Source organism: Anas platyrhynchos, chromosome 1 (assembly GCF_047663525.1).
Source record: "Anas platyrhynchos isolate ZD024472 breed Pekin duck chromosome 1, IASCAAS_PekinDuck_T2T, whole genome shotgun sequence".
NCBI classification, from domain to species: Eukaryota; Metazoa; Chordata; class Aves; order Anseriformes; family Anatidae; genus Anas; species Anas platyrhynchos.
In genome coordinates this window covers 89183583-89206518 of record NC_092587.1, presented here as the reverse complement: position 1 = coordinate 89206518, position 22936 = coordinate 89183583, and the positions used below count along the sequence as shown (strand labels likewise).

The following is a 22936-nucleotide window of genomic DNA, read 5'->3' as shown; positions in this document are numbered from 1 at the left end:
TTGTCAGTACATTCCTCCTCCATTTTTGGCAGTGGATTGTTGGTACTAATATCTGCTAAACAAGTAGGAACTCTTCAGTGCTCCTTACCAAAGTAACCGCATCTAGATACTCCCTCCCTGCTCTTTGGGAAGAGAGGGAGAAATATTGGAAACCTCTGGCTTAAGGAAAAGCATTTGATACTATAGAAGTGAAGGCCAACTAACCTGCTGAAGCATCACAGGCTGGAAACCTGAATGTTCTGGCAGACATCGTCATTTTGGGAACTGAGCAGGCAGCAGTCTCGCAAAGTTGTCATGGTCTCTCATGTGGTAGGAAGTGGCATTGCTGCCCTGAATACAAACATCCTGAATGAGAAAATGAACAAAGTAAGTAGTGACTCCATAGAAGTAAATACCTTGTTGTAAAGAAGTAAAAAGCAAGGTAGCAAGCAGTATGAGTCCTTTGGGAAAAGGGCGTTGCTGTTTCCAATGAAGGAGATAATGCCTACCTATGATTACATCTAAAACCAAGCAAGCAAACAAACAAACCCAGCAGTTTTACGCAATTAATGTTTTCCAATTTTCAAAACTCTTGTTCTGGAGAGTTTTTGCAAATGGGTGATCCAAACCTGAGGCTGATCAAATATCTGATCTGCCTCCAGTCGCCTTGGAAATGGGGAATGCCTACTGTGAAAACTGTCTGGCCTGGAAGATCTAGGATAGAAGTTCACATGTCAAATAGACATTTCTCCTCCTTTTTCCTTGCTCAGAGCAGCAATTTGAGAGTCCACAGTGAAGTCCACACACGCAACCATGTACATACTGTAACAAGTATGTAGAGGTAAGCTGCTGTAATGAGAAAAAAGAAACTTGCACGCTCCATAATGGAGAACATGCACCCACATGATACTAGCTCCTTATTTTTTCCGGTCAGTATTTGTGGGCTGCAGTAACTATGTTATATGTCTGTTCTTGTTTGCATCCATGGGAGATAATGAGATTGTACAGCAGATATATTGACAGAAGGTGTTTTGTTGTAGTGGTTTTTAAATTCTTTTGCCTTTCTTCTGTTCTCCATGCAGTCCACTTAAATTATCTGTGTGGTTTTATTCTTGTTGTTTGTTTGTTTGTTTTTGTTTTGTTTGGGGGGGAGGGGAAGGCACATCTGTAAAGAATCCCTAAAAAATAAGGAGTTCTTTGTTGTATTCCCAGATCAATTTTGTTCCCTCAAAACATCTGCCTGCATCCACCCATACATGTCATCTTATTCTTTGTCCCTAATCTGTCTTTGATATCTCCAGGCATCCAAGAGACTGGCCTTTAATCTTTCTTGAGCTCTTGAGAGTTACTCAACAGTTGTGCAAAGCTTTTTTCTTTCTCCTTCTGTGAAGATAGCACAAAGCTAGGAGTGCGTAACGCGTCAGGCTTTTTGCTTTTGCCAGGGGCTGTGACTTGATGGGTTTGAAGATGGAGAGAGATGTTCCTCGCTGCATTCAGCCTAAGAGTCCTTTGCTCCTTCAGGCCTTTCAGGATTCTTGTTGCCCCACAGGGACTTTCTTCCCCAGCTCTCTTCACCCTCTATTGTATGGTGAGGTAGATGTTGTGAAATATACAGGGCCAAAATGGACAGTAGCCCAGAGAGATAGTAGAAAGAAAAAGACCTAACACATTGTCTGATTTTCCTGCTTCTTGGTCAGGGGCCATTATGGATCTAACAGCTGATGATAACTGAACAGTTACCCCTCTGTTCCGGTTCTTCACTGATTGTTTCTAGAGAGATTCCAGACTAACCACCTCTGGCTTCATTTCAAGATCATAATCTCAGCACTTGTGCTTACACAAAGGTAGGGTCCTCAACTTCATTCCGTGGCTTGATGTTCTCTTTCCCTGGAAATTAAGCAGTGTCAAACTGAATGTTTGCATCAGTGCTTTCTTTTCCAAGACGCACGGTTTGGTTTTAAAGAGAAATGCTTGCCACTGGGGCAGACAATGTGCTAGGTTTAAGTTCACTTCAGAAAACTTTTTTCTTGGAGTGGCTCATGTAACTTGTTAACACACAAGAAATTATTAAGCTTTCACTTCCTCCACTCCCATTTCCTGTTTGGATGTTGAAAGGAAGCCTTAATTGCTAATTTGTGATTAGCCAGCAGCCCAGAGTGAACTTAATCCTGTGGGTTTGCACGGTACTTGCCCGTGCACATACTGCCTCTCTCCAGAGCAGGCTGCCGGGTCTCACGTTTCACGGTGGGAGCTGTAAACAACCTGCTCTTCTTCCTGTGATTTCACCGCTTGTGTTCTGCTAGCAGAGGTAGTGCCAGCACTGGAAGAGACGTGAAAACATTGGATGCTGCGAGAGAGTCAGGAGTTTCTTCAGTCTTGCTTGCCCAGGAGATGGCACTGTGCAATAGTGGGATTTTTACCTACGGTGGTGGTGGTAGCGTGACAGGATCGTGGTGGCTTGAGGTGTGACAAATGAGTGAGATTCTGGACTCAGTAAGGGCAGAATGACCTCTCTTAGGTCACAGCACTCTTTTCTGTGGAAAATGTATTGTACTCTGTGTGCTGTAGGTAGGTTGGGTTTAAATCTGCTTTGCCACCCCCATGCTAGGGAACTGACCTTCATGTGTACTCTAATGTAATCAGGACCAAAGCTGGGTTGGCAGGTGAAGTTAAATTTGCCACAAGTTAAGCTATAATACCTTTAGAGCAGCTTTACCTCCAAGGTTTTGTGCGTTTTTTTTGTGTCCTCCCTTGACACTTCCCATCCCTACTGACAGTAGAGCACAAGCAAGAAGTATGCACAATGTAGTATTTGCCTGAAAATTACAAGGTTTTTGGGATCCCCTCTAGGATCCTTCTTTCTCTCCTGGTTTTGGTATGCTCCTGTTGGCATACCAATTGGTTTGGTTTAGTGCTGGTAAATAAAACCGAGGGAACTTTTTAAAATAATCTATGGCCCCACCTGCAAATGCCTGAACTACCTTGTGCTGCCAAATGCAGGCCAATGTGGTTGAGATAAATCAAGAAAATCTGGTTTGTCTTCCTTTTTGTAATGTTCATAAGCTTGAGACCATTTCCATTTCTCCCTCCAGTAACAGCCTGAGATTGGGAGCGTGTACAAAACCTGAGGGGGCTTCTGGTCTTGGAAGGGACATGCTGCTTTATAAAATCTAAGGAAAGCTGTTTCACCTTCCAGTTTTAATTCTGAAAAAGGTAAAAAAGGGTAATACTTTCTTACCACACAGAGGTGTTACAAATGTGTTCATAATCTACTTGAAAGCTAGAAATACTATGTGAATGCTAAATATTTTTGTTACTACTAATTGAATCTTAAGTGGCCTATACATCTGCAACAAAGGCTTCTTAGCAAACACATGCCCTTTGAAATAGCCTGACCCCTTCCACTTTTTCAGAGACATTAATAGTTTCCTGGCTCAGCATTTTAGGAAATGTCGTCATAGTCTGGAGGAACCAATAAAAACATAAGTCACCTATTTTGTCTGATCATTTTATGCCAGGATATTTGAGGCTGGAAGCTGTGGAGGGGTAGGAGGGGACTCATTTATGTGGGTGGAAGATGTAAAAGTTTTAATACCGTTTTAGTATAACTTTGCATACTGAGCTTCTAGAGTTGTGTGAGAACTAGTGCTTATGGAGTTCACAGGAAGGGGCTCAAGATAGCTTTAGCAACTAGTTAGCTAGTTTATTCCCTTCCTAAACCATATTGCTTCAGCTCCTGATGAAAGGAATGACGTGAGCATTTTGCTGGTTTCAGGCTTGCATTGTCCTTTAATAGAGGCAAGAGAGCACTCAAAAAAAAAATAAATAAGAGGGAAAAAAAAAAGGCAGTGCCTTAAAACAAATGTTGGTTAAAAAAATGATGCAAAAATGACTAGTGGGACAATAGCTTATTGGGTATGGTCAATGCAGCCTGTTTCCCACTAGTAGAAAATTCAATTACTTACATTAAGGGCTTACTATATAAAAATCACAGTGCAAAGTATTGTAACATGACATTATGAAAAACAAGCCATGATTGTCTGTCACAGGCATGCAGTGACGCTGTGCTCCTTTATGAATGCCAGGGCTTACAATGGGCCGAACCCCACCACCCTTACATGGCTCTGATTCTCTTCTTACTGAGGCAAAGCCTCCAGCAAGTGCCTCGTTGAGTCCTGGCCATAACCTCTTGAGAGCAGCCACGCACGGCAGCTTTTCCCCTGCTGTGCTGTCTCCCCCTGCAAGTTTCCAACCACCCCTCAGAGGAGTGATCTGTGTTGTTCCTGACTTGAACTTGGTTTCATGGACCCAGAAAAGATGACCAGTCCCCATTGATACTCCACCTCTTCCCAAGGTATCCTCCAGAGATAACCAAAGTTTTGGGAGACTGCATGCTGTATTTTCTCTTCTGTGTTCCATGGGCATTGGAGACCAGTTTAGTGTTTGTTGGTAATCTAGAGTAACTGAAGGATAACGCTTACTTCATCCTCCGCAGCTATCTTTTTGGAAAAGAGCTGCAGCACTGAGAGAGACAACCACCACTGTTCAAGCTGCACCATGATGTCGTATGCAGACTCTCCCCTCCTTACTCAGCCCCCTGACTAGAAAAAGTAAAGAGAGAGTCTCTTCACCTTGTGCCATAGCCTCAAACAGAGCTGGTGTGCAGGTGTCATTCACTAGGAATTCAAATTGTGTTTAGGCTTCAGTTCATGCACTGCAGACCCACGTTCAAAAATCCTTAAGGATTTCTGAAAGATGCAAAAAGAAGGCATGGTTCCTGAGTTACCTTCAGATCAGAGCCCAGCCTGAAGGGGAGATTGCTACTGATCTACTGCTTTTATGGTTTATGAATCAAACAAGGTGTTACCGCAAGAGCTACATGTATATGGGAGGCCAACACCCCACAATGAAGTCTGATGTTAACTCTCACCAGATGTCTGTCCCATGTGTTTTTTGGAGGCTTTTTTCTCGTCCTCTCAATTTGATGTGCCAAATACTGGGTCTTACTTTTTCTCCCACCCAAGCAGAGTGTGAGTGAATCAGCCCAGTGCTGGAGGTGCTGTAGCCTGCTGCTTTCCACTCACAGTGGCCACTTGGAGATGTTGCATTTAGATAGCAACAGTAGCTCACACTTTCTGCTTGGCCAGAAGATGGTGATTATCCTTTTCTTCGTCCTATGTGTGTTTTGTCAGGTCAGGCCTAGATTTTTCCCTTCGTACTTGGCTGTGCAATACCCCTGTCATATACTGTCATGCACTGGAGCTGTTCCTGTGTGCATGGGAGTCCCCTGGGTGGCAGGATCCCTGAGTACTGCATGACACCAGGGTTGTTGCTCAGCCCTAGAGCACCATGCTCTGTCTCCAGAGCCTTTAAATGTCTTGGGACAGCCAAGCTGAGGCACATTTCTTTCCCAGAGTAACACCACTGTGTCCTGAAGAATCACAGGCATTGAGCAGGAGGCATAGGTGAAGGGAAGTACAACATTGCTCTTGTTGCTTATCCCAACAACAAATTCAGCGAGAAGTGCCTGTGGCAGGTGTTCCTAACAACTATCCTGGGGCTCCTGAGGTTGCCAGACTCCCTCTCCTATTGCAGCCTGCCATGCTCTGATTTCATCTCAGTTAAGTGGGTGTAGGCCTCAGGGAAGCAGAGAATTTTGGCTTTTTCTCTCATCCCTGCTCCTTGATTGTCAGGGTCTGGGAAAGGAAGAGCTCTGCTCACTTACATAGTTCACTCATTTGCAGCAGGGAGCTTTCTGATTTGTACTGACATGCAATTAAACTGCCATGAGCTGTGCAGGTACCTGCGCTTTCAAAATAAGTATCTCATTCTTTCATCCAACAGAAGAAATGTGACCTAAACAAGAAATAGATTTGAAACAGCATCTATCATTTTTACTTTCCAACTTGACCTCTGTTCCCCTCAGGGTTTTGCTGATAGCCAGATTTTATTTTTTTTTTCATGTACTGTAGATATTTAAGAAATAAATAATTTTTAAAACAACAGTGAAACTCTCCCAAACTAAAATTATTCAATCCCACCCAAAGAGATTAGTGAAACTGAAACTGGAGAGCAGACGAAGGCCAACTATTCCTTACACTGTATTCATATTCTGGTGTGTTAACATACGATTTGGCGATAGCAGCCATGTGAAAATGAATCTGCCCCTTCTGTTAGGCTGAATACCCTGTGGTCTCTGTGTTTACAGCAGATGTGAGGACGAGGCCTTGTCTTCAGATGTGTCTGTGCAAGGCCCAGAACACTTCTGGCTCTACGTAAGTAGTAATAATAATGAGGCCAGAACCTCTCTGCCAGCTAGTGAAATGAAAATGCTGTACTTCACAGCTATGTCATTGGAGAATTATATTTCATTAGAGCTGATATTAAAAACCGTGATGTCAGTTTTGAAATGTGGCTGACTTCAAATTTGCAAAACACATAGGAAATTTTTTCGTAATGTGTTGTCACTTTAGAAGTCTGGCAGTCCTTTAGGTTCGCTCATAAAAGTTTAAGCTCTCAAAAGGGGAAAACCCCACGGCTGTTCTCCCCAAATTTTAAAAGCTTCGCTCCTACTGCAAGCACTGTTTTTATAGCGCATGTGCAAGTAATGTTCTGGATGCTTTAAACAGCAGCAGTGGTTAGGACCCTCAAACTGGAGAGCTTGCTTGAGTAGTCACGAGAAATAAGGTATTTTAGGCATTTAAATGACAGCTTTTTAAAAGTTGGTGAGCAGGATAGAGAATAGCGGTCTCAACTGTTACTGGTTATTAAATGCACAAGTCTCTTCTTTTGCCTTTTCTTCCCATTTGGTGGCTTACAGACTTGCTTTTCTGGGAATAACTCTGTGCATAGCAATTACTTTGAGTTGGTTTCAGTGGGTCACGAAGCAGCAGAGCAGTTCCCATGTTAATGTTGTTTTCACAAAATTCTGAAATGCTTGTAACTCAGGCTTGTCTGTCTTAGTCATGGTAAAGACGTGGGGTAATGAGTGTCAGCTTTTCAAAGTTTCACACTTGTAAGACTTTTTTTAAAGGGAAAAAGTCTATTTAGCTCTTAGCTGCTTGTTAGACAATATTTAAATTGCTAATGCAGTCTGTGAGTAAGCCTACAACTGTTACAGTTAGATTTATTGTGGGAGATGTAAGTAATACATTATTCTAGGTGGGTTTTTCTGGTTTGGGTTTTTGCTCAGATGTGGAGAACTTGTGAACATGCATACGTTGTAATTTGCTATAATAGAAAAATACATTATGGTTAAACAAGCATAACCAGGTTGTTTGTGGACTGAAGATGTAATGATGGCTGGTTTCCTACAGATCTGTGTCCTTTCCTGCTTGGGTACCGGGAGCTCTGCAATGGCCTAAGCTTCACACCGTGTTCCCTGTCTGAAGCTCCTCCAGGCAAGAGACCAGTCAGCAGCAATGTTGGTGCTGTATCACCAAGCAGGATGTATAACAGCAAAGTTTGCCTATTTTTAATTCCATGCATGCTCTGATCATAATCTTCCTTTGTCTGTACTGACTTTTCACCAGATTTTTAGGAACTTAATATTTTCAGGACTTCTCTCTGCCTTTTGGAATTGGCCAGCAGTGGTAAGGGACAACGTCTGACAGACCGTTGTAAAACGTATCACAGAAGGTTTGCTTCCTAAGGAACCAGTCTCAGATCACCCTCGTAAGTCCATTCTTACAGGTCTATCCAATTGTGCACAGCATTGCTGACAAATTTGAGCAGTGAATCATAGCAGCATGAAAGCTGTTCAAGCAGACAGTGGTGAAATGCAAGGTAATCCCTGAACGGGCAGATTTAGCTGTTTCATTTTGAATTTGTCAGCTGATTTGTATGAGCAGGTCATTGTCTCCAGGGTGAAGGCAAGCAGTGGGGTGGCTTGTGTAAGGTTAGATCAGCCTGCGGGGTTGGGGTCTAGCTAAGGGTATTGGTGTTAGGCTTCTCAGTTCCAAGGGGAATGGAAGTGAGACAGGTTGGATTTGGAGAAGTCCTCAAAGTGTACATCTGCTCAGTTGGATAACTTCGTGCACTCAGGGACTGTAAAACTAGGGACAAATACCTTGTTTCTCTCTTGCTTTCTCTCAAAATAATAACAAAGGCATTGAAATACTCCCTGGAAGCAGAAAACATTTCAAGCTTTCATGGATATGTGGTCAGCCGGCTCTTGCTTATTCGTTCCCTTTATAAGCAATGCTCTTAATTGGGTGAAGTTGCTACTCCTTGAGGTCAGTGTGTGTATTTACTCGTGCAGTTGCCATGGCACTAGTAAGGCAGATATCTTCAGTAGATGTATTTGCACTCTTTTAAGATGTGGGGTTTTATTTTTAGCGCTATATTTGTAACATGATAATGGTTGTGGTATTCTCCATATCTCACTGAAGCAGCCCTTGTTGATGTTTCTGCATTTGATTGTTTCTCATTTGCCATACAACAGTCTGTTTCAAGTGCCAATGCTTGCATCCATGAGAGGTAGTAGCTCATAGGGCCTTTGTATTTTGGATATTTTATAGGTTAGTAGACACTTATGCTAAGAGACGTTATGTCATGGTTGCAATCTTATATAAACATAAACTGTAGAGCCTAATCTAGCAGCTTTTAGTACAACTCAATAAACTTGGCTGAGCTACCGCTTATCTTCTAAGGAGGTGCCTGCTGCTGATTTAAAGGCTTCAGGTGATGGAGAATCTAACATAGATTAACCATACAAGTATAACTAATAACTCGTTACTGAGCTTTGTCACTGTTTAAAAATGTAGCTTTACTTAAAACAAAGCATAGCAAAGCAACAACAGCAGCAGCAACCACAGCCAAAATCAACCATCTCTTTTTTTTTTCCCCAATAGTGAGATTTTTATCATGTTGATAGAAATCAAATATCTCAGTACTTTAGCTTTTACTTTTTGCTATAATAAAATTAACTTTTGGAAAGCCTGAAAGGTTTTCCAATTAAGATTCATTTGGAGTTTATTGGAGTTTCTAGAAATGAGTCGTTTGTGGAGTGGCCTGAGACACACTGACACCGATGCTGAATCTCAGCTTTCCCCAGCTGTGCGTACCCATTACTTTAATGACACCTGTAGCCAGAATCCATGAGAGTCCCACAGTTTTACCACGTGATGTTAGTTTGCTCACTGCAGAAGAAACTGTATATTGTAATGAGGTTTTTTGGAAGAAATCCTGAAGGCTGTCACACTGCATATATGCAGGATTCAGGTGTAAGATAGAATTGAAACAGCAAGGATTTTATAGAATTTTTTAAGTAGGGTTTTTATGTTGCTGCTCCATGGTTAGCCCCACCAAGCAAAGCAAACCTGTTGTGCCTTTTTATCTTGCTGTTTGTGTTTATTTTGCCTCTTTACTTATTTACTTATTTTGAGTGGCATCCTCTAAGAGTTGCTGGTGGCTGTCTCTAAAGCCACTGGGAACTTTGGAAATACGTATCAGCTTTGAAGGAAATGATGAAAATGGAAGAGGTCCACAGCTACCAAAACAAGCTTGGCTGTTGCTGAGTCAAAAGAGGCTTGTAGAACAGTTCGTCAAGATTTTAGCAGTGGATATAACAATGCAGAAGCATTATGTGCTGCTGCAAAATGCTGTTGTTGAGAATAACAAAAACACCTTTTTCAGTTTCAGTGGTGACAGACCCAGAGGCCGGGTTAGGGGTAGCAGCAATCAACCCCATCCTTCTTATGGGGTATCTAAAATTTAACATAAAAGGAGGGTTGGAGGGATGCAAAAAACTGCCCCTTCTGTTTACTTTGTATTTTCTCTTTGCTGGAAAATATTTTGTGGCCTCTAAATTAAAAATAGTTAAAAATGGAACTACTGCTCTCAACTCTTTCTTTAACCTTGCTAACCTGAAGTCATCCCTCACTATTTGTTCAGGCAGGCAACTCGGCAATAACCCCTTTACTCTTTGCCAAGTGGAGGCTATTTAAAGAAGAGGGAGCTGGTGTTTTGTGTCACGCCTCTTCACATTGGTATGTTCTCATGGGTTGTTTCTTTTTTTTTATTAAGTTATCATGAGATGGACAGAAGAGACTGTTTTTCCCTATATAGGTATACAACATCTTCTGAACTCAAGACTGGTTTTCTGCCTGTCAGGATGCTCAAACATTGTTCAGGTTGATAGAAACTTGAGGGAGATTGAGAACCAACCCAAGCTCAGGCATGGCTGAGGCAGGTGGGTTGGCATCCCTTTCTTGGATGAGCCATTTCCCATTGCAGATATAATCTGAAGGCTATTGCTGTTTTGTTCTTAATTTACATGCAGTTTATAAGACAGTTCTTGTATTTGTTTTGACCATGTGTTCTTGGACAATTTTTCAGGATTTGGGGTTTATTGCTGTTGCAAAAGGCTTTCATAACAGTCTTTCTAGTGATGGTTGTCTGTGTTTATTTAATGTTTATTATTTTGAAATTTATATACATCACTGCCATTTCCTGGCAAATTATGAAATGGGCTTTCCAGGAATCAGCGTTGTTGGGGTTTTGGTGGTTTTGGTGGGGTTTTGTTATTTGTCATCTTCTTAAATTTTAATTATTTATTTATTGGTAAAGACAGATTCTTAATCTTTTCTTTTCTTGTGTGTTGTTTAAGTGATAGACCATTATATGAGATAATACAGAAAATCAATAAATTTACACCTTAATTCGCGTCTTCAGGGAGCATGCTATGAACAGACTCTGCTTGGAAAACAATGGGACTGTGCTCTCAGTGAAGAGATAAGTTTCCAATTTAAGAAACAAAGTGAAAAAACTGCAATTTGTCTGAAGGCACTTGAGGCTGCCTCTTTCCTTGCTTCCTAGGCAAGCAAGGTAACCCACTGACACGCAGGTAAACAGGCATCAAATAGTATCTGTAGCCCCTGGGACCTAACGCAGGGTAATGCTGTTGCTTATTTGCTTATATAGGATTCTCGGTGTCCCTGGATTTCCAATTCTTGCCCTCTGAGCTATACTTGAAACAAAATGCTTTGCCTAATCCTAATGAAATTGTTGATGACTTTTAGGATTATGGTGTAGCTTTGCTTCTTTTTTTTATTTTTTTTTTCAGCAGAGCCTATAGTCAATGGTGGAAGTCAGAAGAGCATCGCACTGAAAAATGTTTTGGCTCTTGAACTTTAAAGAAATACTAGCATCAGCTCAGCCGAGCTCCCAGATTCACGTTTGGCAAAAGAAAGATTACATAAGCAGAAATTTTTCCCCACAATTGGAAAAAGTTGGTTCCTGTAACTTCATCAGGCTTCTTTGTTCAGTCCTTGGTCAGAAAAGGAAAAGTGCCTTCCATCTGGGGTGCAGTCAGCAAGCCCGGCTTTGCTGGCCCAGAAGGGCCAATGTCTTTCTCCTCTTCCATAGTAATGCCTTGGATCAGCTGAAACGATCTTGTGCATCAAATCCAGCTCATGAAGTATTGTTTGGGCCAGGCTGAAGGTACGCAGGGTGAACATTTGAAGAATTCCAAAGTTCTAATTTAGTGTTAATAAATTAAGAGTTGGTGACTGCAGAAAAATGCTTACTGCACCCCCCTCTAAAAAGAGAGGTATTGGAATTCAGAAAATTCACCTTTGCGTTTAGCTGGAGTTTATTTTCATGCTTTCTGTGAGGATTGTTTGGTCTGATCTTGATGCCTCTGTTTGTGTTTCTAATACAAATGCCTTTCATTCTTCCTCTAAATTATACCAAATGCTCAATAGGAAGAGCAGATGTTCGCCAATTATACAGGAAAATAAATTGAAAAGAAAATAAAAGCTTGGAGGGTGTTTTAGATGCCAGGTCACTCTTGCACAGGGAAGGTCTGTTAGGTTATGTGAGAGCAGACAAAGGCAAGTGGCGTGCCGCAGCTCCTCCCTGGCCATCGAAGAGGCCATCAGCCCACCAAAGGCCCAGCTCCACAAAGCTGGAGGATCACAGGGGCACAATGGCAGGCAGGAACCCAAATTAAGGATGCAAAGGAAGGGACATCTTGTCTGGGTCCTTTCCAAGGCTGTCACAGGAGAGCCTCAGCCCCAGGATCCAGGTCTGAACCCCATCAAGATGAGTCAATGCCAAAGCACCTTTTGGACTGAGGGGGTTTGCTGCTAAGGTGCATGGGACACATGATGGGATGGAGGGCAAGAGCATTTGGGGACTGCACAGGACTTCTTATGAGATGTTAGGGGAGGTACCAAAGGCAGGTAAAGGGTAAAAGTATCCCAACTGAGAGATGTTAGAGACTGGCAACCATGTATGCTTTTAGGTTCTGTACAGCACTAGTAGCATTAGAACACAGCTCCTGTCTCTTGATGGGCATGCTTGCAACAATTCATTGCAGAAAATGCAAACATAATGTGTCTATGAATTCCAAAGATTGTTGAAATAACATATGCTGCTTACTTTGCAGCTGCATGCAACCACTTCTTTCCTTGATCATCAGCTAGTTCATCTCTTCAGAATTTGCCCGGTGGTAATTTTTATTCACCACTGCTCTTGGAAAAGCATCTGTTAATCATGGTTATTTTCCTTTCAATTTTAAAATCTTGCTAGAGTGGATGACCTCCACTCATTTAGAACTTAAAAACAAAAGTAGCTTCTTTGTCTCCTGTTGCCATTTTTCTTCCTATCTCACCCTCCTTTAAAGGAGAATCTTTCAAAACAAGTTTTTAGCTTGACTTTTCCTCCACTTGAAAAATAAAAATTCTGGCTGTTAAATAAGAAGATAGAAGAAGCAGAGTTACATGGAGAAATTACGGCTACTTTGGTCACCAAACCAAAAGGAAAATCTGGACAAGCAGAATAAATTAGTTTGGAATTTGGCCAACCTAACACTGGGTGAGGATGGACAAGTTTGTATCTTCTAAGGAGCCCAGTAAGTGGCTAAGACTTGAGTTTTATGTCTTTGTCAAAAGAAGACACCCTGAAAAACACCATGGAGGAGGGAATATGGAAGAAGGAGGGCTTTCATTGTTACTTTAGTAAATTGAAGTGCTGTTTGTAAAGTACTGAATCTTAGGCATTGGTTTGAATGCCATGCAAGATGAATTTGCCCATGCTCTCTTGCTGAGGTCAGATGAGGTGACTAGGCACATTATGATAACATTTTTTTATTTTATTTTTTGAATAGTTTGTGTAAGCTCCTAGATGAGAGTGCTTTAGTGCAAGGCTGTCTGTTTAATAACACCCCATCAGGTGCTGATGTTAAATCTGGCTGCAGCTTTTGAAGGGTTTTGATGATGGATTGCCTGGAATCTGTGAGCTCTGACCTCTGTAACAATGTCAGTTTGAAGGCTGTCTTTACAGGCATACTAAAACTATTAGATCTGGTAACTGAAGCAGCATGTGAGATCCCATCATTTCTCTCGCGCCTATGTGAAGGCCTCCATCTCATCATGCCCTTGTGGCGTTTGTTTTCATTCTAGCAGTGGAAGCTGAATTTGGAACAGTTTTCACTGCAATTGAGAAGTCCCTCAGGAGGGAGCTCTGCAATAGCTTATTTAAGGGGTTAACTCCTTGATAAATTACACAGTCAGCTCTTACTTAGCTCTGCTGGCTACCTGGGTTTTAGATTAGCAAGATTATGTCTTCTCCTAACATCCTCTGCTTCATCACATTGTTGTGAAAGGTATAAGTACAGAGTGAGGGCTGAGCTAATGGCAGTGCCCACTGTGCTTTAAACATGCACCCGCTTCTTAGGAAATCTAGTCACTATTTATTTTCAAGAAATAATACGGCATGGGTGTGCTTTAGATTAATTTTATGTATGATTAGTTTGCTTTATGTTTCAATGTTGTCTGGTCATCTTCTCTCAATTTGCCAGCAAAATGAAGCGTTGACTTAAGACAGTTCTGAGCTGAGTCCTGAACTTATGTTTTCATCTTCATCTACCTGAACTCTTTTGCCTTCAGCGTGTTAAAACCTGTAAAATTAGAAACCCAATGGTGGTTTGCTTGTTTGTTTCTAGTGTACACTTGACATTAGCTTTCTTTCCACAAAAGAGAAATGGCTTGACTCTGAAATAAGAGAACCCAGTTTTTAGGGCCAATAATCAAATATTTTATTTTCTGCTGGAAAAGTCATAGAAAGAAACACCAGATGAAATATTTGCCTCTTTTGTAAGCAAATAAAATTATTTAAAAATTGTAATAAAACTGTATTGATAAATTCTGAAACTAGAGTTATAGGATCATTTGACTTTCTGTTCATATTTTGTGGGTACACTTAAGGCCCTTTGAGGCAAGTACAACCACATGCAGGAACTTACTTAGTTTTGTGTTTTGGCTTTGAGTCTTTCAATGCAAGAAAAGTTACCTGCTCAGCAAGATTGTCACCAGTTGGTGGCTGCAAACAAAATGTGCAGTTCTTAGACTTTATTATCAAATGAACTTTTGTAATTTAGTCTAAATCAGGAGAATGAACCACTCAAATTGATTTTTTGAAAAGTGCTGCATGGAAAGTAGGTAGGTAAGATTTCCTTTGAAGAGTGTTTAGCCCTTGAAAAGTTTTGTGTTTTTTTTTTTCTTTTCTTTTAAATAATTATAACATTAAAGTCTGTTTGCAATCTGAGAAGAAGTTAAAACATAACAGCATTTTACTTCATGTTGCTATATTTTATTTTTAGTTTCACATCTCTTCAATATATTGACCACTTGCTTTTACCACCAGCTCAGCAACATTTGGGTGAAAAGAACTGGCTAAGCTGATTGGAGCAATGCAAGAAAGATTAGTTAATAAAGATCAGATTTGGATGTCAGGGACATCTTATGTTTCTGTGCTCATTTAAAGACAGTAGCATTGTGGAGGTGATGAGAGAAAATATTCATCAAATTTGTCTTTCTTCAGTTCCTTCATCTTTGAGTTTGTGGAAGCCCTCTCAGACTGAGCACAAGTAGTGATGGACATCTAAGCAATGACCTCAGAACTGATGTTGCAGTTTCACCAGATTATGGAAGGTCTACTCCCTCTCATGTGAACCAGTTGTTTTTGCTGGCAATTTGAGTGTCTGTTTATTCATTTCCATGTCTTAGACCTTTCACCTTCCCTGTTCACCTTTATCAACTTACAAAATAGTGGAGCCAGATTGCAGAAGGCATGTGAGCATCACTCAGACATCCTCTACCTTACCCGGATCCATGAGTGCAGCAACCTAGAAAGATGAGTGTTGCCTGACACTGTTTAAATTAGTACGTAGCTTGATGTAAAGATTGTGTCCACAATGACAAAAAAGCATGTTGCATCCTGCTTTATTGAGATTGATGATATGCTCAGCAGAGATTTCTATTCCTAACTTTATCTGGGTGCAGGCTGAAGAAGAAGGAAGCAAACTCTGAGAAGCCCAAAGCATATCTAAGGCATGTGAAAGTCTCTCGGGGGTTGCTTTCCTGATCTCTCTGTTTTGTCTGCAGTTCGTTGAGGCCAGCAGCTTGGCAAGGACTTGTCATAGCACCAGCTGGGCACACACCCAGGCTGTGGGGTGCTGGGGCCAGGGCAGAGGGCTGGGGCTGTCTCAGAGCTGCTGCAGGTCTCTGCAGTAATTGTGGTGTTGATGCTCAGAAACATACTGCTCCCCGGTCTGTGGGGTGAAACCACCCCATGGTTCTCCCATCGCATTCCTTTTACATCTCTCAGGATCCACTGACTCAATGTTAAAAAAAGACTTGCAACACATGCATCTATTCAGTCCCACTCTATTTTGTATGTGACTCAATCTGTGGAGTAAAACTCATGGCATGAGTAGGGAAAAGCTACTGTCAGAGGCACTTTTTCCTCTTAGACACCGTCTACCATTATTGTAGGCAGCTTATCTCCATTGTGTCTAACTAGCCTTCTGCTTTTCTTTTTTGTGGCTGGGACACAGTTCTTGTTGGTGATCATATACTAGCTGCTTTTATTTCCCTTTACCTGAAGGATGAGAGGCAGCAGGAAGTATTCAGCTATGCTGAGAGAACAATTTCTGGGCTCAAAAAAGAAACTAGAAACCCTTCTAAGAAATGAGTAATTCTGTTTTGTTATCCCTATCCTTGGTGAATGCAGATTACAACTTATCCCCATATGCAGTGCTTCTGCTGCGCTGTTTGGAGCACCAGCTTCAGAGCTGCTGCTTCTCCTCCACTGTTATCTGAAAGCCTGTCCTACACACATGTGGAGTATGTTTACCATCAGTCTTGATAATAGACGCTTTTCTTCTGCTTTCTCCTTGGTGGTAAGCACATGGACTTGTTTTTTTTTAAAGCAGACTTTTAGCTATATAATGTCATCTTCAGGAATGAAGAGGTCCTTGGGTAATGCCTAGGCTAGTCAAACGTTTTCATAGTCAATAAATTACTGCCTGTGCTTAAAGATCAGTCTTTTGTGAGATTAAACCCAGATCTTTTCATATATATATGTATCAGAGACTTGGAGGTGGTTTTTTGGTTCTTATATTTTCTATTCATGTAAACTGTCCTTAGAGACTTTTAAAACATCTAACAGTTCTCACTGGGAGCAGAGACACATTCATGTCAGATAAGCTGTGGACTGTGTAGTTCAGTAAGATGCTCATAATTCAGCAGATGTGCAAGCACTTAATTTCTTTCCTTCAGCTGTAGTACTTTTTTTTTTTTTGTAAATATTTTTCCTCTTTTTCATGCAAAATCAAAGTGGTTATTACTTTTTTTTTTTTTGCTTTTTTTTTTTCATTAAGGTTGCTCAGTACTGGTATTTTCTCTGAAGTTAAGAAATAATATTCAAATTGTATCTGTAGTTCTAAGGCACTGCTTTACATTTTGGAGGGAAGAGTGACTTAGCAGTTCAGAACTGCTAAACTGTAGAATTTGTGACTTAACCTTTTTTTTTTGAGAGGTCTGTTATGTGCCATGTGTTGTATTGATGTTAAAACTTGTTTATAAAGTACCATGAGAGTGGGAGGGTGGAATGCTTTAGAAATCCTAAGGGATGTGAAATTCTAGTTTGGGGCAGATACTTTCAATATTTTTCAACGTCATTGTGAAAATGTAGCAAAATACCTTAATGTATATATTGAGGAAATTCAATGCCAGATTCCTTTTGTGTTTTTAAATGGATTCATTTCTGTAACTGGGATCTAAACTTTGGTCCCTACAAAAGCAATAGGAAGTTTGCCATTTAAAGCAGTGTGACTAAAATTTGGTTCATGGCTTAACATAGAGCTTATGCTTGGGCAGGATTTTTCTCTCAGTCACACTAGTGTAGCTTCAAAATGGTTTGCCAGTGATTCGCAGTAGCCTACAGTATTGGGTTACTATAAATAAAACTTCTCCAAAGAGATTTAGTATTTGTTAAGGAAAGCTTGGGAGGATTGTCTCTGCTCATTCCATGTCTCAGGCTATCACAGTAGAAGAGGAAAGTTGAGGCTCTCCCTAGGCAGCTAGGACAGAGGTACAGAGAACTTCATAGATCAAAACCAGCTTCCTGAGCTTGACCCAGGCATCACCTGAGACTAAATACAGAGTATGTTTCAAATTTGTCTGTTTTCCATTTGCATGGGTCAGTGGTGAAATATTAGTTAAGATGATTCTAGTAAGATAAATCTTTATCTCAGATACTCTTGCAAGTCTGTACTGGCCATTCAAACAGATCTTGTGGCCAGAAGTGCAGGAAGATTCTGGCTTCTGGTAGTGCTGATGTTATAGAAATGGGTCACACTCTCAGTGTGATAGCTAAAGCAAGCAAGTGGTTAATGCTGCAGGCCTTCCAGCTGTTTTGGCATTAATTAAGAGAGTGAGTGGAAATGATCAACATGTTAATTATGCTGTTACATTTTTTTCCAAAAGTAAAACTCCCAAATTACAGTAATTTTGTGAAAGTATTGCAACAATGCTCTTTAATGAGATCTTAACGGCAAGAGGATGAAAATGACTATCTGTAGTGGGAATGCATGACTTACTACCAAACATCAAGAGATATCCATAATAGGAATTTTGTTTTATAGCCTTTCTAATATGAAGCCAACAGATCTAGCAATCCTGTTATGCAACATATTTATGCACTTTGCTAAGTTTTGATCACTAGACTCCCCAAGGAGTTTAGAAGAAAGGAAATAAAAAGCCCCTGACACTCATGTTGCTGACCTCCTTCCAACCTGCTAGCAGCAGCTCTTGTGACATTTTTATTGTTTAGGGAGCAAAGTATGAAACTGTCTGCAAAGGCATGGGATCCCAGCTATTCTGCAAAAGATAAAAGTTTCTGATTGTTTTATAGGATATATATTGCCGGTGCTAGAGGCTGTGAAATTTGCACTTCAGTTTTTGGAATGCCCCTTCAGACATCATCCAGGGAAATGCATTTAAAATGTACTTTACCTAGAATACTAAGCGAATCCCACAAGGCTTTAAATAACCTGTGTTATAACGTCACTGTGGTTACACATGAGAGTAATTAGCAATGCCGTGTTCTATCTCCTACATGACTGGCAGGGCTTCAGAAACGCTGCGCTCTGGAAATTCACATTAAATATTTTTCCATGCTTCAGCTGCCTGTAAGTCTTGTTATTCATTTACTTTTAAAACACAAAACAAAAGAAATTATTAGTCACTGGAAGAAAATGTAATTGATCTAACTGCTGTGTCGGTTCAATTTTCAGTTTATTGCTTTTAGCTATAAACGCGCGTTGGCCGTAGAATTCCTTTGTGCTCACAGAAGAATTCCTGTGTACGTCAGAGGCACGGTGAAGACCCCCGGTAGGCTAGCGGAGCTAATGGCATCGAGGTGTGAAGGAGAGATGGGAGCAATCGGGGCTAGCTAAAGGATGGAAAGAGTTGGCAGATTCAGGGTGAGAGGCTCAGAAGAAAATAAGTACCAAATCGGTTTTAACATACACTACAGAGAGTTGCAGGGCAATGAGGTTTTAGGCCTAAGTAGACGGAGCTGCTTACAGCACGTCTTTATGAAGACTCTTCCTTTACTTCCTTGTCTGTAGCATCTGTGCTAAGAGAAGGGCAATTTATTTCTTTTACAGTATCTCTGGTTCATCCTGGAGTCATTTAGTTGGGTGAACCAATTAAACGTCGTGCTGGGGAAGAATTTGTGAAATATCCCATACTTTGAGCTCATGAAGCTTAAATGAGATGTTCGCTTACCCAACGCTCTTCCTGCTTGCTTGTGTTCATGACCTAAAACACCTGGTGATGCAAGGTCTTGCTATTGTACTAGCTCATTTCTTGGGTGGCTGCTGCTTTCTTAGGAATATGATTTATTGCTTTTCTGCTTACTTTTCTGCAGCTCTGTCAATGTAATGTAACACAAACTTCAGCCACAACAAGAGCTGTGTATTGTCTTGCACGTGATGAGCTTTTGTCCTCTTTGAGTGCAAGATAGAAAAAAAGCAGTTTCTCCCCAGCTCTTGTTGATGGCTAAGAGAAGTGGTGGGTTTCTACAGCTGTCCCCACAGAGTGTTCAGAGGGTGTTACTAAGAGCCAGCTGTGATGAGCTCCTACTTACATGCTTCCTAGAAATCAGCTCAAGTCAATATGCAAACTTGGCCATCTTTTTCATTGAAAGGCATCTAAGGAACTAGAGTTCAAAAGTAAGTTAAAAGGAGAGTGAAACAGATGTGTTATGAATAAAAGTTGTTATAGGCACGTTTGTGCCTGAATATATGTTTTTTTCATTTATACTTTGAATAAAACAATTATGAAAACAAGGCATAACCTCATAATAAGCCACCTAACCATACATCATTGGCTTGTATAAGACAAACATCCTTTTAAAAAAATAAAATTAAACTCTTTGCTACCTTTACTTGTTCTGCATTTGGATTAGTTCTGGATTAAATTCTTCAGATTGAGGGACCGCTTTGCTCTGCATTTCACACAGCGTAACAAAACCAAATCACACAGTACTGGTACTGTATAGATGCTTTGTTTCTAGGTAATGATACTTGTTTCCTTTGACAGTGACTATAGAAAAGTTTAGTCAATCTGTTTTCATTCTGTTTTTCAGATGTCTGGTATTTGTAATGAATGCATGATCTGTTAATTCTCCTCATTCCTTCCCCTCCCCAGTGAAACAAAAGTGCAGTTTCTGCTCTAGGATAAACTATTGCTTCCTCGTGGTTCTATATATCCCCCATGTATCAAAATGGCTGGAGGAATTCTTCAGAGAATCAAAACTAGGATCTCTTGAATTTCCTTTTAAAGAAAAAATGTGTGACTGCTTCCTAGTAGTTTCTTTTAGTGGACTGTACAAGAAGAGCACTATTATACATATGTGCTCAGGAGTGTTGTGACTTTAAGTATGAAATATGTTAGATGAATGTCAAGGGGGGACCCTGGAAGAAAAGCTACAGAAGTTTCATCCCTATGCGTGGAGAACCCTGCCGGGACCCTTCATCCTTGCCAGTGAATCACCATCCCTTGGGAATTTGTCCCAATGTGCTAGATAGTCTTTGAAATCAGGTAAAAATCAAACAGCTGCAACTCTAAGCTGTATCTGGCAGGGGGAAAGCGTGCTGTCCAGCACAATTGCCTGTTGGCATCTTGTTCCTTTGTACGTGTGCCCTTGGAGCTGGAGACACACTGAAGCTAGCCATGCCTACAAGGAGTGATCCCAGTCAACCTTCCTACTCTGTGTCCTGCACTCTGGCAGTGAGTGGATGGTGCTGCCCTCTCCAGCTGCCTCCTCTCCTTGTCCTGGCCAGCCAGAGCTCCTTTGTGACTTGCTGCTCTTTGCTGGAGGTTACCTGAGCCTTTCCAATTAACATCACTTCTTTTGTGAATTTTAACTTTTTTAGCATCTTTGTAGCTTTTAATATGTGTTGCCTGATTGATGGCTCAGTTTCCAGTCTCTGGGTTTGATTTTGTTTTGTTTTTACATAGCTGAGTTATAGCTAGATGTTAGCTATGAGAGCTCTATGTCTTGCTGTGGAGATGCAGCTCCTTGTTTGCTGGGCAAAGAGCACAATCTGCTTACATGTGGTGTGTCAGAGTTTGGAGCCCAGGCCCAGTGTGCATTGCCAAGAAAAAATCCAAAGCTTCCTTCTCAGCAGGCCATTTTCTTCCGTTTGACACAGAAGCGGTCAGACTGAGCATCTTCACTCACAAATGAGAATGCAGGATGATGACAGTAGCTGATAGGATCTTTGTTGTGGCAGGGGATTGCTTCACGTCTCTCAGTCTTGAAGAAATCTGTTTCATCGCTGTGGTTTGGCCATTCACAGAAAGTACCTCCGCTTCACAGTGAACCGGGATGACTAACGAGGGATCCCCACTGAGGCCAATTAGAGCCTTGCAAATGGCTCCTTCCTCAGAAGGACTAGAGCAGACGCTATATTTTCCACCCTGGTGACTCACTGGGTAGTTTGTGAAAGCAGATGCTGTGTTCCCTGTAGGTCATGCCACATATCTGCATCTCCCCGCACTCTTGATCCTTCATACCTACAGCCCCTTCAGGCCCATCTCGTCCTGGGTTTGCACCAGTCGGGCAGGGCCTGGCTGTGTGGGTGAGAGCCCCTCCAGCCCTGCCGCCTTCTGTGGCTCCACTGGCCTGATCTTCTGTGCAGTGTATGTCACCGGGCTATCTGCTGCCCCACAGACACCTTATTCTTGGTGAGCCATGCTGCCACAGCCTGGATTAAATCCATATTTAAATCTCTATACTTGGCAAGTCTCGCTCAGTGGCTTCAGGGGACGCTAGGCCGCAAGGTGTGTTTGCTAAGCCCTGGTGGATCTCCACACGTCTCACAGGTAGGTCCCTGGCAGCCAGGGGTCACAGGTTCGTATCTGGGGCTTCAAAAGGTGCCTATTTAATCTGGATAATTTTTGTTTTGAGCTCAGTTCAGCCCCACGTCTAAGAGGATGATTGTTTTTCTGAATCTGTGTTACACTGTACATTTCTGTGCTAATACACGTGGAAATGCATCATCTTTGCCTCTGTAACTACAGGTTATAGTTCAGTTTCTGAATGATCTGGTATAGATCTCTGGTAATTTAATTGGGTGTTGGAATTTCTCACAAGAAAATGAATTTGTTCCTTTCAGTTTTGAAGAGGATTAGTTTTTCTGGGGGGGCACTATCATTTCTGCTAAAAAAGGAAATCTGAAGAGGTTGAGGCTGACCTACTATCTCAGTGCCGTGTCCCCATTACACAGCCATTTTCCCAGATGTAGCATTTCTCCTGGGCTGACTTACTGCCTTGAAAAGCATGTCAAATTCCATGTCATGTCACGAAACGAAGCTGGTTTCCTTCGCTCCCCTCCCCTCTTCTCAGGCGCTAACATCCTTGCCTGAAGATTGTCTATATTGCTGGTAGAAAGTATGCTTTTTCCAACCACCCACAATGAGTTTAAGCTGTAGGAGAACACATTGCTCTGCATTTCTGTGTTAAAAAGGCTCTTCTATACCACTGGCTCCACTTGGAGGTGGTCCCATTGTGTGTCAGATTGTAATTTGTATGTTGATGTTAGTGTGCTGGAGCTGCTGATATTAGTGTGCTGGAGCTGCTGGTGGGGATTGGGATTCCTTCCTTCCATGAATGCAAGTAACCTCCATTAGCTTCTCTAATGAATATTCCCTGTCCCAAGGTCTGCAGAGCAGCTAACGAGGTCTGCATCTCTGCTAAGTACTGTTGTAAAGGACGTCAGGTGGGATTTGGGTTTTGCTGCAAGAGGACTCTGGCCACTGTGCTGCTGGACTTCTGGAGGCCGTATTTCAGGTGAGGTAGGCAGGGGAAGGACATACTGATGGTAACCATGCAGGTGAACAGTCATTTAGAGGAGAAAGAGAACATCATTCTCCAGTAAATTGAGTCTATTTTCTTTATGTGCAAACACAACAAACTTCCTATCTGTTTGCCCTGAGGTTTTGCTAGGAAAATTGGATAATTGTACATCTTAAAGAAACTGATGTGATCCACTGATTCTTTTAATCACATGTCCATAGGGAAGAAGGTCTGATGACACTACTGCTACCTTTTTTTTTTTTTTTAAACAACAACAAAGCCAACAACCTGAAATACTTTT

At 41.5% G+C, this 22936-nt stretch overlaps 2 protein-coding genes across 7 annotated transcripts in view; both read left to right on the top strand.

Moving 5' to 3' along the window:
- Positions 1 to 22936, top strand: part of CMSS1 (cms1 ribosomal small subunit homolog) — a 239064-nt gene that overhangs the window by 152954 nt on the left and 63174 nt on the right. The window contains exon 1 of one of the 5 annotated variants that reach the window (XM_038182529.2): positions 9968 to 10047. The exons of 3 other annotated variants lie outside the window; for them this stretch is intronic. In XM_038182529.2, coding sequence (XP_038038457.1) covers positions 10011 to 10047 — 37 coding nt within the window. In that variant the 5' untranslated portion in view covers positions 9968 to 10010. Of the gene's footprint in view, positions 1 to 9967; positions 10172 to 22936 lie in introns of those variants that run through there. One more of the 5 variants, XM_005026582.6, reaches the window with a different exon arrangement.
- The window catches only part of TOMM70 (translocase of outer mitochondrial membrane 70), a 287143-nt gene that overhangs the window by 222352 nt on the left and 41855 nt on the right, over positions 1 to 22936 (top strand). The gene's annotated exons all lie outside the window — the stretch shown is intronic.